The 20,605-nt window shown below is 37.7% G+C and overlaps 1 protein-coding gene across 6 annotated transcripts in view; it reads left to right on the forward strand.

The window, feature by feature from the left end:
• The window catches only part of LOC129766584 (serine/arginine repetitive matrix protein 1), a 170,039-nt gene that overhangs the window by 65,062 nt on the left and 84,372 nt on the right, over window positions 1-20,605 (forward strand). For all 6 annotated transcript variants that reach the window (XM_055767160.1, XM_055767166.1, XM_055767190.1 and 3 more), the window contains one exon: window positions 16,821-16,978. In XM_055767160.1, coding sequence (XP_055623135.1) covers window positions 16,821-16,978 — 158 coding nt within the window. The remainder of the gene's footprint in view (window positions 1-16,820; window positions 16,979-20,605) is intronic.

The following is a 20,605-nucleotide window of genomic DNA, read 5'->3' on the forward strand; positions in this document are numbered from 1 at the left end:
AAATAGAGAGGTCGGAGATATCACTGTTTTACAGTGGAATTGTCGTAGTCTTATCCCTAAATTGGATACATTCAAATTTTTAATTCATAAGTTCAATTGTGATGTTTTTGCTCTGTCCGAAACTTGGCTTTCTTCGCGAGATGATCTCTCTTTTAATGATTTCAATATTGTACGCTTGGACCGTGATGACAGATACGGAGGGGTGCTATTGGGGATCAATAAGTGCCACTCATTTTTTCGAATTGACCTTCCACCTATTGGAGGGATTGAAGCTGTTGCTTGTCATGCAAACATCAGAGGCAAAGACCTCTGTATTGTCAGCTTGTATTGGCCTCCGAGAGCTGCGGTTAGCCGCAAGCAACTTATTGACATGTGCTCACTCCTTCCTGAGCCACGATTGATCTTGGGAGACTTCAACTCTCATGGAACTGCCTGGGGGGAACCGTACGATGACAATCGTTCACTGTTGATATATGATCTTTGTAACAGCTTCAATATGACACTTTTGAACACTGGGGAAACAACACGTGTTCCTAAACCTCCTGCTAACCCAAGTGCTCTTGACCTCTCGCTTTGCTCGAATTCACTATCGTTAGATTGCAAGTGGAATGTAATCCAGGACCCCAACGGTAGTGACCACTTGCCAATCAAAATTTCCATCACCATTGGGTCGAATTCTTCTGAATCTATAAACATGGCATATGACCTCACAAGACACATTGACTGAAAAAAATATGCGGACGCGATTGCTCTAGCCATCAATTCCAGAGATGGTTTACCTCCATTGGAGGAGTATAACTTCCTTTCTCGTTTGATCTATGACAGCGCAGTTCGCGCTCAAACGAAACCCATTCCAGGTTCCACCATTTCCCGAAGGCCTCCCAATCTATGGTGGGATAGCCAATGTTCCAAGCTTTATGTAGAAAAATCGAATGCATTTAAAGCTTTTCGGAAACGTGGTACTCCTGAAAATTTTCAAACGTATTTAGCCCTTGAGAATCAGTTCAAAAATTTGATCAAAGGGAAAAAACGTGCTTATTGACGAAATTTCGTGGGAGGTTTGTCACGAGAAACGTCAATGAAAAAATTATGGAAAGTGGCTCGAAACATGAGAAATCGCTCTTCAACGAATGAAAGCGAAGAATATTCACATCGATGGATTTTTAATTTTGCACGAAAGGTTTGTCCCAATTCCGCTCCAGTGCAAAGAATTATTCGAGATATACCACAAGATAGGTGCGATCTTGATTCCGAGTTTTCGATGGTAGAATTCTCTCTTGCTCTCCTTTCTTGTAACAATTCTGCTCCGGGATCGGACCGAATTAAGTTCAACTTGTTGAAAAACCTCCCTGATGTGGCGAAACATCGCCTGTTGAACTTATTCAATCGGTTTCTGGAGCATAATATTGTTCCAGATGATTGGAGACAAGTACGAGTTATAGCTATTCAAAAACCCGGAAAACCCGCGTCCGACTTCAATTCGTACCGCCCAATAGCAATGCTGTCTTGTATACGGAAATTGTTGGAGAAAATGATCTTGTTTCGCCTTGATCGATGGGTTGAAACGAATGGCCTACTCTCAGATACACAATATGGGTTCCGCAGGGGCAAGGGGACGAATGATTGTCTTGCGTTGCTTTCTTCAGAAATTCAAATGGCTTACGCCGAAAAAAAACAAATGGCTTCAGTATTCTTGGACATAAAGGGGGCCTTTGATTCAGTTTCAATAGAGGTCCTGTCAGACAAATTACACTCTCGGGGTCTGCCGCCTCTATTGAATAATATGTTATATAACTTACTTTGTGAGAAACGTTTGAATTTTTCTCACGGGGATTCGACAGTAAGTCGGGTCTCCTACATGGGACTCCCCCAGGGCTCATGTTTAAGCCCCCTTTTGTACAACTTCTATGTAAGCGACATCGACAATTGCCTTACACAAAATTGCAACTTAAGACAACTTGCAGATGATGGAGTGGTGTCTGTCGTAGGATCAAACGAATCCGAACTGCAAGGACCCTTACAAGATACTTTGAACAATTTTTCAACCTGGGCCATTGGGCTAGGGATCGAATTCTCCACGGAGAAAACAGAGATGGTGGTTTTTTCTAGGAAGCATAGACCAGCAAAACCAAAGCTTCAACTTTTGGGTAAACCGATCACTCATGCTATGTCATTCAAGTATCTTGGGGTCTGGTTCGACTCCAAATGTACTTGGGGGGCCCATATTAGGTATCTGAGTAAAAAATGCCAACAAAGAATAAACTTTCTCCGTACAATTACCGGCACCTGGTGGGGAGCCCATCCCGAAGATCTTCTAATGTTTTATCGAACAACTATTCTCTCAGTGATGGAGTATGGCAGTTTCTGTTTTCAATCAGCTGCCAAAACACACCTCATTAAACTCGAGCGAACTCAGTATCTTTGTCTCCGTATTGCGTTGGGATGTATGCCCTCAACGCATACCATGAGTCTCGAGGTTTTGGCAGGCGTACTCCCACTAAAAGATCGCTTCAATTTATTATCTCTTCGGTTCTTCATCCGGTGTAAGGTTATGAACCCATTGGTGATCGGAAATTTTGAGCAGCTGATCGAGCTAAATTTTCATTCTGGATTCATGAGCTCATATCATGAATTCGTCTCCATGCAGGTTGATCCTTCTTCGTATATTCCCAACCGTGTTTGTTTTCCTGACTACATCAATTCCTCTGTGCATTTTGATCTGTCCATGAAGCAGGATATCCATGGAATTCCAGATTATCATCGATCGGGGATCGTTCCTACGATTTTCGATGATAATATGGTGATAATATGTACTTTATAGCTGATTTACACATTGACCAGTAATTGGCGCCAGTTACTTGAACGTCAACGGCACGCCATATTTAGATCACCAGTTGACTGGTGCTGTGCGTTCATACACATTTTCAGCAACTGGACACCTTGGCTGTCACTTTATCCTCGATGACGAATGGCAGTGTCGACGTCTGGTGGCGATAACCATTTTGTGAGGCAAATTAATCTTTATCGGTTTTGTAGGCCCGGAGGCAGTTTAAAATTGTCAAAATTTTAATGAAAAATTTTACTTCTTGTTAATGTACTAATTAAAACACGTCGTACTGAATCTTCATCAGCTGTTTTTATATAAGTTTCCTGATATTTCCATGATTTCATTGTCTATTATCATTTTCGCTTCACAAATCGAACACATGAAGCACAATGCCGTCAACGCGAATGAAGATTCTTCCATGTATACGTTGAGGGAATTGAATTTGATGTTCCTTGTACCATCGAACCATCCAGTGTTGGCAAATGTACAAATTTATCCGGAAAGGTATATTTTTTTTATTTTGTTTGTTTTGTTCTGTACGGTAAGAACACAGATTTTTCTCATAAAGCACCGATAGGAACTGTATTTAAACGGTTTTATTTAGCTTACCCTGTAATTTGTATGTTTGTATGTTTGTACGTTTATATGTTTGCAACATGTTTGTCTGTAGCGCTTTACCACATGAATAGAAATTTGAGCCCCTTCCTGTTGACCGATTGATCTGAAATTTGGAACACACCTTTATCTCTGCAGTCATTATAAAACTGGGTATTTCATTATTTTAAAACTCCAAGATGGCTGCCGCTACAAAATGGTTGATTACATATTTTCCCAAACTCCTTCAATATGGGTATTAAATGAAAGGGCTTGGCTAGTAGAACACGATTATTAATGAGGAATGCAAATCCAAAATGCCATTTTCTAGCGGCGGCCAAATCAAATTTTCCATGAACATGGAATACGCAATTTTATAATGACAGTAGAATTAAAGGTATGTTTCGATGTATGTTGGGATTTTTCATGATCTACTGTGATCTACCAGTCGAGCACCTTCATTTGATACCCATATTGATGGGCTTTGAAAAAACATGGTGCCATTTTATGATGGCGGTCATTTTGGATTTACATTTTTCATAATTTTCAATAAATTTCTGAAAATATGTAATCCGCCATTTTGTAGTGGCCGCCATTTTAGATTTGTATTTTTCATAAATAACTGTATTCTACTAGTTAAGCCCTTTCATTTGATACCCATATTAAAAGGGTTTTGAGAAAATATGTGATCCGTCATTTTGTGGTGACGGCCTTTCTGGATTTGCATTTATCATGAATAACTGTGTTCTACTAGTCAAGCCCTTTCATTTGATACCCATATTAAAAGGGTTTTGAGAAAATATGTGATCCGTCAATTTGTGGTGGCGGCCATTTTGGATTTGCATTTCTCATGAAAAACTGTGTTCTACTAGTCAAGCCCTTTGATTTGATACCCATATTGAGAAAATATGTAATCCGCCATTTTGTAGCAGCCGCCATCTTGGATTTTTAATATAATGAAATACCCAGTTTTATAATGATTGCAGAGATATAGGTGTGTTCCAAATTTCAGACCAATCGGTCAACAGGAAGGGGGTTAAATTTCTTTTAATGTGGTAAAGCGCTACAAACAAACATGTTACAAACATACAAACATACAAATTACAGAGCAAGCCAAATAACACCGTTTAATAATTGTCTTCACCATAGCTGAAAAAGATTTTTCCCCTTCTATTGGCGCCAGTATCTAGAAAATTTTCTATTCGCTGGCGTGGCAAATTACTTGTGCGATACTTGCGCAAGTAACTGGAGCCGGGTGTTTACATGGCTCTAATAACTAGACTCTAGTGATTGGATTCTTCTACTAGCGCGTTGACTGGCACCGTCTAAATCAGCCTTTACTGATGGGTCCTCTATGAATGAGTTCACAGGATTTGGAGTGTTCAACAAATTTTTTAGCACCTCACACAGTCTTCAGTATCCTTGCTCAGTGTATATTGCTGAATTGGCAGCAATACACTGGGCGCTGGACAGCGTCGCCTCACGACCTGTTGAACACTATTACATTGTAACGGATAGTCTTAGCTCTGTCGAAGCTATCCGTTCAGTGAGGCCGGAAAAGCACTCGCCGTACTTCCTTGAGAGAATACGAGAAATTTTGAGTGCTTTATCCAGACGCTGTTATGTCATTACCTTTGTCTGGGTCCCTTCACATTGCTCAATACCGGGTAATGAGAGGGCTGACTCATTAGCTAAGGTAGGTGCAATTGAAGGCGATATTTATCAGCGTCAAATCGCCTTCAATGAATTCTATTCTTTAGTTCGTAAAAATACCATCGTTAACTGGCAACGCAAATGGAACGAAGATGAATTGGGCCGGTGGCTCCACTCAATTATCCCTAAGGCCTCAATCCGTGGTTCAAAAGTCTGGAATTGAGTCGGGACTTTATTCGCACCTTCTCCCGACTCATGTCCAATCACTGTTCGTTAGACGCGCTGCTTTTTCGTTTTAATCTTGCCGACAGCAATCTCTGCGGTTGTGGCCATGGTTACCACGATATCGAACACGTTGTTTGGTCGTGCGAGTTGTATCTTGTCGCTAGATCGAATTTAGAAAACTCCCTTCGGGCTGGAGGAAAGCAGTCCAATGTGCCGGTGAGAGATGTGTTGGCTCGGTTAGACCTTGATTACATGTCCCAAATATATGTTTTCCTTAAAGCTATCGATCTTCGAGTGTGATTGTTCATACATCCTTTTCCCCTCCTTTTCGTCCTTCGCGAGCTATCGGTTCCCTTCCTACTAACATTAGAATAAGTTAAATTGTAAATACATATTAGATGTAAGGATAGTTTTAAGAATTGAGTGTGAAGTGTCAGTGTGAATGAGAATGTGAATGTGAATGTGAGTGCGAGTGTAAACACACATCTCCTTACATCCCATCCTTTTCCTAATGAAAATGTGTCACCCTTCTAAACTCGAGTCGACCGCGAGTAATCGGTTTCCTATTTTATTAACCATAGAATTAAGGAAACAACATGTTGATATATGCTAGTTGAAATATAGGTAAGAGTTTGGCTCCATTAAACTTATGTAACTGAGCCTGTAAAAATAAACGGATTAATAAAAAAAAATCTTTCCACAAGGACTTTATTTTTTTCTCACAGAGCTCTATCATACTGCTGACTCCTATGAATTTGGTAAACCATCTAAATCCAAAGTAAACATAATATCATATATTTTAAGATACGAGAAAAACAATTGTACAGTGCAATGCTCTAAATATACCGAGAAAAATTAGACATATAAAAAACAAAAAAACAAAAACGGGTCTCTAAATTCAAAATAAATTAAAAATGCCCATTCGCATTCCTCTTAAAAATTTAAGAGATAATTACGCTACATGTGGAAGAAAAACAACACATACGAACGCATTTAAATAAAAATTAGAGTAAAATTGGGTCTCAGAATAATTATTGTACCGCGAAAACACTCTAAATATTCTGAAAAAAATCACATATACCTAAAATAGACGTAGGAAGAAATTTGAATACGAACTAGAGTAGTACTGAATCTCAAAAAAAAAATTAAATAAAAATAAAAATTAATTCAAAATATTTTATTAGTGTTTGATTTTCTGATGAAAAAATTATTTGAAAACATTGATCGATACACCTAAGTAAAATGTACTTCCAGTATTTTTTTTCATATTTTTGTCTCAATGCTATTGAGAGTGGCGTGAAAAAAAAACGAAAAGGTGAATTTTTCACCATAGATCCTATGGTGTACCATATAAGTACTCAAATATATGGTAATACTGCTAAAATGTTTTATTTAGTACCCTATACAATATTTTCCATACAGCTGGTGATTTGGTTTGGGGGACTTTTCACTCCCTTACCCAGCCAGACTCCTTTGAAATATAAAAAAATATATATTTTTGTACCGCGCAACACTGAAAAAAATCACACATTTTTAAAGAAGCCGCAAAAACACATTCAAATATGAATTAGAGTAGTACTGAATCTCTAAATCCCAAAAAACACTTTTTCAAAATTTCAATTTTTTTTTGTACTAAAATTTTTGATGAAATTTTTTTTGATAATTTTTTCTTGATACACCGTAGTAAGATGCACATTCAGCATTTTTGTCAAATTTTTATCTCGAAGCTCGTCAAAATTTCGTATTTAATATCCTATACAATGTTTGCCATACAGCTGGTGATTTGGGTTGGGGCACTTTTTACTTCCTTACCCGGCCAGGCCCTTTCGATAAATTCATATATTCAACCAAATGAACATAATATCATAATATAACATGAACATGAAATAGATTCTGTTTCTGAACAAAAATATTTGCTCTAAGCAAAATGAATATTTTCAACTCACTATAGCAGTTTACTTATATATGTCATATGCGGAAAAATGTGAAATTGTCGGTTTTAAAAATATGTGCTACAAATTGAAAAATCATGTAAACAGATTATTCTCAAAACCTGGCATCCCTGGTTTGTTCAATTGATTCGTCAAAGAAATTTTACGGTGTCGACATCTGTGGCGACATTGTTGTTTATATGACAAATTACAATCTCTATCAGATTGGCAGACCCGAAGGCAGTTTTAAATCGTTAAAATTTGAATTTATATTTTTATTTGGTATTATTTCATCATTTGAAACACGTGGTGCTGACCTTAATTTAATCCCTTTTCTATGTATAAAATTATCTTTTGACACCATTTACGATCAAGATTGTGTCACCAGTAGTCAAAAATGCGATTTTCAATTACACAGAATGCATATTTGATACGAAAATGCTATTTTTTATTCATAATTTTTATTTTGAAAGTGTGTTCATTCCATATGAAAATCCATTGTCTTTGTCGCTTCACAAAAGTTCAGGTTCTGCGATTTAAAGAAGACAGACAAAATTTAACGATACCTGTCAGTCTCGAGTTGCTTCGTGTGCGGATCGAAGTTGAGCTCATCTGAGATGAAGACAAGTTGAGATCGAGTTTGAGTTGACTCGTGTGGGGACGGCCTGAGAGCGAAATTCAAAATTTCTATAATGGTGGATTCAGTAGACTAAAATAACCTCGATTCATCGTTCGTTCAGCGTCACCAAACTATCCTATATCGTCATATTAATCGGAACCGAAATCTATAATAACCCTTCCGAAATTAATCAGAACTTCGAGCGACTGGGCTCAGTTTCCATGTCATATAGCGAAATTTATGCGCACCCAAAATCCCCATAATCTTCGCACTGGCAGCAGATAGTTGCCGTCGCCCGAGGGGGGTGATGCCAACTCAGAAAACCATCTGCTCGCTTTTCGTTTCAAATTGAACTAAACACACATTAATTAATGTCATAATTTATGCGCACACTGGGTACCCTCCAGCGACTTTTCTTCCACGCGGGAGAAAACTCGCGATGAAAAATCACGAATCTACCCTTGCGGAGCGATAAGATGGTGATTTAATACAGATGTACCATCCTCCCTCCATCCAACGCTAGATAGAGCATAGACATGACGTAATTGGAGTTGCCTCCCCGTTTCTCCTCGATGCACGAGACCAGCGGGACGTCAGGAGCTTCTCTCTGCGATACGCTTTCTTGCCAATGACATATGAAGGACCTGAAGCGATGATATTGGATATGACGACGTCGACGATGATGACGGCGATGATGATGCCGGAGGAAAATGATGGAATGATGAATTGAATTACTGTCCGTATCAATTCGATGATGACAACCCGCATTCGTGTTCTCCCCGGCGATTGCGCGTTATATGAATTGATGGATTCAGAAATAATTAACACAGGCGATGTTCGGTTCGTGTCTAAAAACCACCGACAAGCAGCTGGAACCAGACTGAAGATCGAAGTTGTGTTCGAGCAACGTTGAATCAATAACACAATGAAAGTAGCCGAATGGAGCACTTAGATTTTATTGAATGATTTTTCAACTCTGGCTCAACCTGTCGTAATAGGGTTTTCTTTCGCAGCTATACGCAAACATCGTTTTGTGGTGAAAAAGCACCACCACGACAAGCCCAGCTGCGAGAGTCAGCAAGAAATGTCGATACACCCACGATTTTATTTTCCGTTTTGAGTGGCACATCGTGTCTACCCCACATGTCGTGGTGGATAGACGGAAAATTTAGTTACATCATCAATCACGTCCCGAGAGCTGCGTTGAAAGGTTTAGGCTACATGCAAAACGGGAAAAAATGAAATCCTGCCTGGGACTAATGGGGCCCATTCTTTTGAACGGAATTGAACAGTCCAAAAAAAAATACCTTGAAGCGAAGTGAATCCATGGAACCCGAAACCCGAACCCGAACTGAACCAATTCCACCATGAAACGACGAAGACCATCGTCGTGTAGAGTAAAATTCAATTCCAAGCTAAACAATTACGAGTGAATATTTCATGATTAATTGATAGTGATACGGAAAAGGGGGTCAGGCGAACCAAGCGTGAAACAGTTGACGTTTTTTTTCCCGACCCGTGTTCAATCGATACGATTTCCGTGCGGAAAATGTCAAAGTGTCAACGTCAACGTCATCCTGTTGGTTGAGAATTATTTTCTCGCCGGTTGGTTTTGTACGGTGGCAAATGATGTAGCATTTGATTCGAGATTGAACGAATAATTCCGATTGATTTTGGCGGATTACTTGGCGCGGTGTGAAATCCGGTAAATTGGCATTGTACACTCGACAAAAAAAAAATCACAGGAGCAAAGCATGACCAAGTGATTCTTTAAACGATGTAACTTCATGATAAATCAACAAATGATCACGCATGATGATAGATAACTTACTTTGAACCCACTAGTTGTTAGTTCTGGAACATCGTACGTTACGAATCGATAGATAGTTGGTGTAGAAAGAATAAGGTTGGGAAAAACGAAAATTCATTATTTTTCCGTGAAATTTAAAACTTCATTTAAAAAATCAGAGAAATATAAAAATCAACTTTTTTAGTTGCAGAGTTAGCGGTTAGAGGTCTTCGACAAAGATGTAAATCAAGTAATTTTAAGTAGATTTTCGTAAAAAAAACTTTTTTATAACTCATGAGTAGATCGACTTAGAGCAATTTTGCCAAATTATCTTAGGGTTGGTCGCAAACAAACAGTTTTTTTCGCTCTATTTTTCTCAATTCAAATTTATCGACACAAGTGTCTTTACTGTTAGAACTTTTGAAAATGCACCTTCTCACACTGAAACATCGTCGATATATTCTGCCATTGAAAAGTAATGAAGAGTAATCATCGACTAATTTAAAAAATGCCTTTTTGAACGTTGATATCTCCGGTAGGGGGAAGCATAACAAATATATTTTAGCAGCATTTTGAAGGACAAACTTTATTGTTTATTGTGTGAAAAAATTGGAGGCATAGTATTTCTTAAACTTGAGCAATTTCACCCCAAATCAACCAAAAAACGGCACACTCTTCGATTTTATTGAAATTTGGGAAAAAAATGATGGAAGTCACCAAAAATCACAATTTTTATCACCATATGACCAATTTAAATTCCGACAGATTTTTATAAGCATATAAGCATATGCAGAAAAATTGAACTTTAAAAAAAAAATCGTAACTCAAAAACCAGATGTCCGATTAGAATATAATGTTTGACAAAGTTGTAAAAAAATAAATGAACGATCTAGGAAAAATAACATTTTCAATATACTGTTAAAAAACATTTCTCAAAAATCAAATTTATTATTAAAAATGTTATATCTCAAAACACCCAGGCTTCGATATTTTTTGCATATTTTTATTGAAAAGCCCTTCCAATTTAACAAAGTTTGACGTATAGTGGCACCGTAGTAAACTCACCAAAATGGAGATTTGAAAATTTGAAAATTTTTGAAATTTCAATACTTTGTTAAATCCTAGCCGTTTTAGAAATGTGACATGAAGAATGGAATCTACATGCGATTCTACATGAAAACTATATATAGCGTTTCATCCTAGGACTAACCATTCTCGAGATATAAATTTCGAAACCTTATTCATTTTCAGCAGTACGCATTTTCTAGAATTTAACGAACATTATTTTAATAATATTAAAATGGTTATATCTCGAGAACGGTTAGTCTTGGGATAAAACGTTATCCTTATCTCCATTTTGGTGAGTTTACCACGGCACCACTATACGTCAAACTTTGTTACATTGGAAGGGCTTTCCAATAAAACTTTTTTAAAAAAGGTATCGAGGGGGGGGGGTTGTCTTCTTGGATGGCACTAACGTTCCAGTGGAACTTTTGCCTTCTCAACGTAGCATTACTTGCGTCATGTTTATTAGTAGTACTTGGGTTGAGATTTCTATGCCGATTAACACGCCAAGAATGTACTCTGGAGTGACAAGCTCTAGAATACGCGTGACCTCAGTGCAAGTCGGAAGAATTTTTTTTTGAGGAAAAATCCCCCGGCCAGAACGGGAATCGAACCCGAACCCCCGGCATGATAGTGTGGGACGCTAACCACTCGGCCACGGAAGCACAAGGGGGGGGGGGTCTGGTGGTGTTTCCGTTATAAAAGTTTTAAATATAAAATTCAATTTTTGAGTAAGATTTTTTAACAGTATATTACAATGTTTATTTTTTGAATGGTTCATTGATTTTCAAATAGTTTTTTCATATTTTATTTAGACATCTGGATTCTGAGTTACGATTTCTTGAAAGAAAGATCAATGATGATAATCATCTTAAAAAATCGGTCGTAAATAAAACTGGTCATATGATAATGAAATTTGTGATTTTAGGTAGTTTCTATTATAAGGTAGTTTCTATCATAAGGTAGTTTCTATTAAAAGTACCAATACCAATAAGTACCAAATACATCAGAGAGGTTTGGGTCAGCGGCCGGCTGCATAAAGTTCTTTTGAAGTTGCGCCTTTTTTTTAAACATTCTAAAGCCTGACATAGACGAAAGTGGTATAACTGGAAATTCGAAGGATTTTATCTCAGCAGTTATTGGTTTGTTATTCTTCCTTTCGAAGTTAACATCTGTCCCGTGTATAAACTTAACATTGCGCATCAAACATTTGTGTTCGACACAAGAAGATCGAATCAAATTAGTGTAAAACTTGTTATTTCAAGTCGTTTTCATGTATGTCTATTTGGAAGATATTGGTAGATTAATGCTTTGCTTTGATTTGATTGCCATATAGAAAAAAAATTAGAAATCTGTGATATAACCGCAAGGTAGACGTAGGACAACCGTTGACTCTGTAATCATTTGTTCGAAATTGCATCTGAATAAATTCTCAATGAATGAATGAATAATTATTTCTATAGATTGCTGAAAGTATTGCTTGTTGGTGTGAGAGTAGATGAGTATGAGTATGAAATTGTTATTAACATGGAATTCAACTATTTCGAACTTATTGGTGGTCCAGAAAAGAACCGTTGGGTTTGCGTGGTTTTGAAAAAGCAACTGATGATGTTTGATACACGATACATAATTCTATTTTGTTCTCGTGAGAATAATACACGAGAGTTTTCATGACCACTCCACGCGGAAACAGAATACACTCTGTCCAACTTCTATAAGACCACCCTGATTCTATTTCGTTGCAACCCAAACAGTTAGAATTTCAACAAGATACATCCATACATTGTTGAATGCTTAGAATAAAGAATATTTAACGTCAATTTCGTTCAAAAGAGTTGTTTGTTTTTTTATTGTGCCTAAATATGATAACTTCAGCTGTCCAGTTTACATAAGACCATTTCAAAATTCATAAGTATTATCAATGAAAAAATCAAAACGATCGGATGATTTACATGTCAAATTGGCAACCTTGCCATTTTGACTAATAACCTGGAAAATTCGTGTTGGAATACTATTTAACAAATTCTTCTGAACGGATTTCTCGATATTTTCCCATGTTTCCGAAATTACGACTTTGAGCTCTTCAATCGTGGTGTACCGTTTTCCCCCAGTGTCGACTCTGCGTACAAAAATCCCCCTAAGGTTTTCAACAGGATTACAGTCTGGAGAGCGAGCCGGCCAGTCCGAAAAATTAAATTTTTGAGCCTTAATCCATTGCTTAGTTTCCTGGCTGGTATGAATAGTAGCATTGTTTTGCTGGAATGTAAATTTTTTGTGACGATTTCCACGCAAAAACGGTAGAAGAGAGGATTCTAGAACATGTATGCAATCCTTGAATGATGTGGAAGCTATCTTGAGCTTTCCGGTTGCACAGAATCCCGCACAAACCATGCACGAGCCTTCATCAAAATTCCTGGTTGAAAAATACTGTTCCTTCTTCCGTAAATCACGCCAGTACCCGTTGAAACCATGAGGACCATCCAAATTGAACTTTTTTTCGTCAGTGAAGATAACCTATACATTGCCGAACTTCTCGTTATGGAATTTAGCAAAATGTATTTTTTTGGAAATATTCTTTGTCTCAATATACCATGACGCACTCTCAATTCATGTTAGCCTTGGCAAAACTCAGACGACTTCCGATGTGAGATGGTGTAAGATGAGGAGCTTTAACTTTTGAAGCCCTCTTTATATGAGGATTTTTCTACCAAAACTTGACGAAGTTTTACCCGAGTAACATTTAAATTGAAGTATTACTTTATTTGCATAATTAAATTGCGATTTAGAGGTATTCGAAGCTGTTCTAGCTATTTCCCGCTCATCCTGGTCAGAGAGCTCCTATTCACGTGGAGTTCCCTCCTTCTTACCGTATCCTTGAGGATTTGCCACATAATTCCGACGAGCAATTTCTCTGATAGTTATGGTACTTATGATTCTTATGGACTCGAAAATTACTGAACCGATCGACATGAAAATTGGTATGTAGGGGTTTTTGGAGCCGGGGAAGGTTTTAGTGATAGTTTGAGACCCCTCCCCCCTCTCTAAGGGGTGGCTGCCATACAAATGAAACACAAATTTCTGCATTAATCGAAAATTAATCATGAAAACGAAACCAAATTAGGCATATGGAGGTTTTAGGGTACAGTAAATGTTTGTATGATGGATACACTCCTTCCCCCTCTCTAAGGGGGCTGCCATACCAATGAAATACAAACTAGGATGAAACGCTATATATAGTTTGTAACTCGTGAACTAATCATGAGAAATGTTTCTATGATGGTATGACACCCCTTCTCTGGAATGGAGAGGGGGTCACATAAAAATGTTACACATATTCCAACCAAAAATATTTCAATCAAACATGACAATTGAAAATTTCCGGAAAAGTCTGAAGGAAAAAGGGAAAATTCGGAAAATTGAATTCCAATATGTTTTACAATTTCATAGTGACAAGCGTTGTTAGTCCATTTGATGTTTGCGCTAACGAAATATCTTTATCTTCTTCTATGTATACCAATAAAAATGGACTGCCGAATATGTTGAGCGAAACTAAAAGAAGGAATTGTCCGATTTAGGGCTGTCTTTATTCTATCATATTTTCTGTATCAAACATTTATTCCATGTAACGGAGAAACATGATATTTGCAAGTGGTTGAAAAATCTTGAACGAGAATTGTATCAGGAAACAATCTGATATTATAATGATGAGTTTTGGTAGTACTAAGAATTTTATAGTGTAAGGTAAATTCAACAAGGTGGATTAGAAAATCAATCAATGAACAGTTCTGCGATTTGACCCATGAACTTGCGCTTAGTAAAAAACGTGAATGTTTGAAAGTATTGGTAACAAAAAACAAATTTTGGGCAGGATGAAGTTTGCCGGGTCAGCTAGTTATAAATAAAAATTAACTTCTCCATATCAAATTAGTGTTCAATGTGAATGGAGAACTTCGTTTTCTTCATGTGGTAAAATAATCTCTTACAAAAATCTGAAGATAATCTTAGATAAGAATAATTAAGATAAATAAGATAATTTTATATTACAATGATAAGTTTTAGTGGAAAACTAGTTTCATACCCAGATGTCGACACCGTACCGTTGTCATCGTGGATATACTTCATTCGTTTTAACTGTGAAATGTAAACATGTAAACATGTACTGAGAGGATAGAATTTTTAAGCTGTATAAAAGGTGACGAAAAATTGAAAAAAAAAATTTCCCAAATTTGGCATGAAATCTCCGGATCATTCAATATGAGCTATCCTGATTGGTCCTGATTTTTATTTTCATTCTTCCTGATTTTTGATAATTATAGTTGGCAACCCTGGCCACTGTAGACAACGCGCAGTGCATTTTAATGCTAAGAGTTCATTTGACAACGTTGTCTACAAATACAAGGTTGTCAAGTAAACGAATGTCCCAATATATCGGTTATGTATTGTACAACTTTTAGTCCATGTGTAAGTGATACACTATCTGGTAGCAGTCATATATTTTCATTATGAATTTTAAAAGGATATGTTTTTGAGAAAAATGAATCTGTTTTTGAGAAAAATGAATGAATTTGAGAAAATGAAGAATTTGAAATGAATTTTCAAAATATTTTTTCAATGAAATTTTTTGAAAAAAAGATTTTTATGTTTTTAAATGAGAGCTTAACTGTCATGTTTGTATAGGAGACGTAATCACCAACACCATTAGTGTTGGGAAAACGCATTTTTGTTGTTTTTTACCTACAAGCGTAACCATGCAAATTCCCAATGAAATAATCTGTCCAGTTGAAGGATATTATCGACAAAAAGAGGGCCTAGAAGATTTTGCGGATTGAAATATATTTTGTTCCATTTGGAAAACGCTTGCGTCTATTTTTGCGGGCAATCAATCGTTTCAACGTACATTTGTTCGCATAGCTAGACGTAATCACCAGGCTGCTCTGTAGCGTTAGTATTTACATTTCCGCTACTAGTCAAAACGTCTCCGTCGGTAGTTTCAGTTGTTGTCGGATAAAATCAAAAAGGTTTGGAAGAAATTTAGTGAAATGTCTGGATACTATAATAGTATTTTTTCCTGAATAATCTGGGATATGATAAGAACAGCAGGTTCGTGTTTTTCATTCAATTGAACTTGTAAAGGTAATATGCAATGTTTGGTAATTTTTGCAACATGATTTACCGACATCACGATCAACTGCATAAAGATGGTGGAGTGACTTACATCAACGGTATGAGTAAATGCTGAGTATGTGGAATAATTCGATGTCGAATTCGAGGAGTTATAATGCTGAGAACCAATATTATTTTAATTTTACTACTCATCTGATTGTTTCATTATTCATATGAAGATTCAAATGCAGAAATTTAGGTAATTATAACATTAAAAACACTATTGCTTCTCTTTGCTCATCGCAGTGCAGTGTACAGAAAGTAGTAATTATCTGAGTAGCGTTTCAATGGTTTCTTATATAATGAATTTTCAATTCATTGGAAAATGAGCACTTTCTTAAATCTTCAATGAATGAATTGTTGGTAATTGTTTGTTGGTCTTTAATCAAAATGTTGAAATTGAACTACGGAAATTGAATAATCATGTTGCATCTAGCTTTCGGGTGTAAGTTCTGTTTTCTCCCAGAATTGAAGTAATATAAACGACTATAACATATTTGCATGAATGCCATGGAAATATGGTTCATATACAACGTGGTTTATAATGAGTAACAACAATTCGAACAGGTAATAGCTTACATTCCCATTAATTACATCGATATTCTGTAGTTTAGCATACAGTAGTATTCACGACGAATGCTGAGTAGCAATTCGGATGTTGGAGTATTTTCGTTGATTGTTACATGTTGAACATATTCGCCTAGACAAAATTTCATTGCATGATACTTTAGATACTGCCAGGGATCAATTTCGAAATTGGAAACATAAAAGCTAGCAAAAAGCAAACGAGAAGATGATCCTTGCTAACGTCATACGTTTCATGTAGATAGAACCGCTCGCATTAGCTTTTTTGCTGGATACAAATAGTAAAACTGTTACCTTTGCGTAGAAGCCACGAAAAAAAACACTTCACAGCCTGGCTAAACTTCGTTTTCTCATTCTTTATCCACCCAGCTTCAATCAACGAGCCGCCCTTGCCGAGAAGGAAAAAATGCCCGGAATTGGCCTATCGGTCACATGAGTTTATGTCAAGCCAGGCCAATGAGCCACCGTCGACGCATCACGGTGGCCACGACAGGCCCGATGCCGCAACGACTCACTCACGTGCTAGGGTAAGTACCGAGGCATGCTGCTAAGCGTTGTAGATGCCGTATTTGCCGAGTGGATCTTTGTGCTGGTGTGGGAGTATGTGGCTGCTAATCCGGACATGCAGCTTCCGGGATGAATCTCCGGGTCTGGTGGGTCTTCGGTTTCCCACCATCACAACCACTCGCATCAAATATGGTTTTCCTCCTACTCTCTCTCTCTCTCTCTGTTTCTCTCTGTTGTTACCATTTGTTACTTGTCGAATATTAATGTTTGTGTTTAAACGAATCAGTTTTATGGTTTTGTTTTTTGAATTGTTGTTTTTGTTTAGTTCAAATACGCAACAACCACGGTTATGTGGATCTCACGAACACTAGGTGTACATGGTCGGCTGCTGCGGAGGTGAAAGGAAAATCAATACAGGCACGTTTTCCCAAAAAGGGAGGAAAACCACCACCGCTGGAAAATATTATTACAGTGTGGTGGTGATAAAATAGAAATTTCACCAGTGATAACGAATGGTAAACGTAATAACGCAAGTCACTTAAAAATACGAAAACATAAACATGAATCAATTCCGTGGCATAAAAGTTGTCAGGAAAACTTTTTTCCGTCACTTCCAGTCGAAGCTGGCTAAGCTCTCGGTGGGAATTGGCTTCCGAAAATTGGGTATCTGTGCCTAAGTAGATGGAAGTGAGTTCAATGTTCCAAAAGCCAGCCTCGGCAATAAAGTTGGACGCAAGTTGATTTATGTACATCGAGAGATATATTTATGAACATGCTGTCGTTCGTTTTTCGGTGATTTTCATAGGATTAGTCGGTACTGAAAAGTGATTTATTGCTTTCCACACAAAATGAAGGGATATACTGCTTTTAATTATGCTCGGTTATTAGAGCAATAGAGCGCAACCGAAAATCACGCAATCGACGTTTCATCGACACTTCGACAGAACTAGACTCTCTGGGGTGATAAATCTCGTTTCGATCCGGGAAAATCCAGCAGCTGCTGATGCAGCACTTGTCGGTGGTAACGCGGCCATCCGGATGGAATTGGCTGCCGGAAATAAGATACCACTGCCTTCTGGCGACCGTTCAAAATCAATAAAAAACGATGGACTATTATCGCTGCTGCGATGTTGCTGCATTAAATCCGGCTGTGATCCGACTAAGCTTACTGAGTCGGTGCTATCGGAGCATTGCTTGCCAAAATTCACACATGCAGCTGCATTGTGAAGCCACGCTGATCGCAAGCTTCAGCTTCTGTCATTTCGGATTTCTTTCTCGGATGTAATTGTTGGCACCAAATTGGTGTTGTTTTTGATCTAAATTCCTAACTGCAATGCTAAACATTTTGTGAATAATGCCAGGAATGGTTTACTGTTTTACTAGAAATATGACGATGAACTTATTTACAATATTTGTAGTAAATTTTTGTACGATTGCAAATTTGTGTGTGTGTGTGTGTGTGTACGAATTGCAAATATTTTTGAAAGCCGTGAGCCGTTTAATAGAAGACATATTTCCACAACTTCCAATGCATAATACTTAACTAAAGTACAAATAGTTATTATTTAATAATTCATCAAAGTTTAATGTGTAAATAGCCATCAAATTACACTTCAGAAAAAATCTCACGCCCAGCATTATACAGAACTACAAAAATTGTAAATATTGGATAGAATTATTCTTTAAAGTCTTGCCAGATGAGTCATTACTGATTTTGAACATCAAACACTTTTTTTTCCATTCGAATTTCAATATTTTCGAAATAATCTTTTATTTACACTGAGTGGGGGTGAGAATGGGTAATGTACAAAATTAAATTCCATGCCAAACCGATATAGTGATTGTCAGATTTTCATGAGAATTGGTAGTTTTATACCTCTACGTAAAATATTATTTTATTCTCTTCATCAGGGTGACAATTTCCATTTTATAGTGGTCCGAAAGATCAACTGTTCCCCCTTTCAAAAATTACCTTTTTCAATAATTCATAACTTTTACACTACTGGACCGATTTAGATGATCGATACACCAAATTAAAGCCAATGAGCTAGTTTTGTTTGAAAAACATTACATTATTGATTGTTATTGGTTTTCATGGCTTACATGGTTTCGGAACTAAGGTCACCATATGTTTTATATTTTTTTCTTGAAAGCTGAGGTTTTTCACATAACATATCCGAATATCAGCGAGGTTTTCGTTTTCTGATGCAACTGATGAACAACTCGATAACTAATCAAACAAATGGAATCAAACTTAGCATGTAGAGGTTTTAGGGATCGATAAACGTTTCTATGGTAGTTCGACACTACTCCCCTTCTCTAAAGGGGGGCTCTCGTTGTATTGTATTGTATTGTATTGTATTGTATTGTATATTGTATAATTCATCCGACATTGTGTTTGTGTTAATGAATAAAAACTTAGACTAGTTTACATACATGAAACTCCACATAAATACACAGATAAAAACAGTCATGCTCTCCTCAATCTATTCCTAAATCGGTTTGACGGTCCTCCAAACTCAAACGCAGATTCCACCAAAGAAAATTCAAGAATCATCGCTGTCATCGGTTCATGATATCCGTATAGAGTTCGATGGAAACTTGGCTGTAGCAGGGATGATTGCCGCAAAGTCCTTCGGGGAACATGGAAGTCAAGTTGTGCAAGTAACTGAGGGCAGTCCACTTCACCGTTCAGGAATTTCGCTACGAATACCTGCCGGTGCAGTTTCCTTCTGTCGTCCAGCGTGTCCGAGGCTAGTAACATGCATCGATGTGAATAGGGTGGCAAATCCAACGGTTCACGTCACGCTAGGTTGCGCAATGCGATTCTCACGAACCTTTTTTGGACACACTCGATCCGATGTTTCCAAATTAAATCATATGGAGACCAGACGATAGATGCATTCTCGAGGATAGGTCGCACTAACGAGCAATACAGCGCTTTCAGACATTGCGGGTCTTTAAAGTCTCGAGCTATTTTGGATATAAATCCCAGTTGTCGATTTGCTCTACAGATGATAGAAGAGTAGTGAAGATTGAAATCCAACTTCGGGTCCAATCGAACACCAAGGTCTGTTACACGATCTACTCTGCGCAGCGTAACATTTTCAACAGAGTAATTGTAGAGGATTGGGTTCATAGAGCGGTGAAGCGTCATCACCGCACATTTTGGAACGCTGATATTGAGTTTATTGCGATGGCACCAGTCAACGAAAGTATTCAGCAAAGTCTGAAGACGATGGCAATCCTCAATCGAGTAAACAACAGCATACAGTTTAAGGTCATCAGCATAAATCAGTTTGCATCTGACTCCCAGCAGAGCTGCCACATCGTTGAAGAACAATGTGAACAGAAGTGGTCCCAGGTTGCTTCCCTGCGGTACGCCGGAAGTGCTACTGAACGCGGAAGAGATACACGAGCCAAGTCGCACCCGAAGAGTTCTTCCAGTCAAGTATGATTTCAACCACGTTATTAGATGCTCGGATGCTCCAAGTCGCGAAGGTTTGCAGAGCAGGTTTTTGTGGTCGATCTTATCGAATGCAGCTTTCAGATCCGTATATATTACGTCCACTTGCACTCTTTCCTCCAGAGCGTTGATGCAAGTACTAGTGAAGTATAAAAGGTTGGTAGTTACCGATCGCCCAGGA

Source organism: Toxorhynchites rutilus, chromosome 1 (genome assembly GCF_029784135.1).
Source record: "Toxorhynchites rutilus septentrionalis strain SRP chromosome 1, ASM2978413v1, whole genome shotgun sequence".
Taxonomy (NCBI): domain Eukaryota; kingdom Metazoa; phylum Arthropoda; class Insecta; order Diptera; family Culicidae; genus Toxorhynchites; species Toxorhynchites rutilus.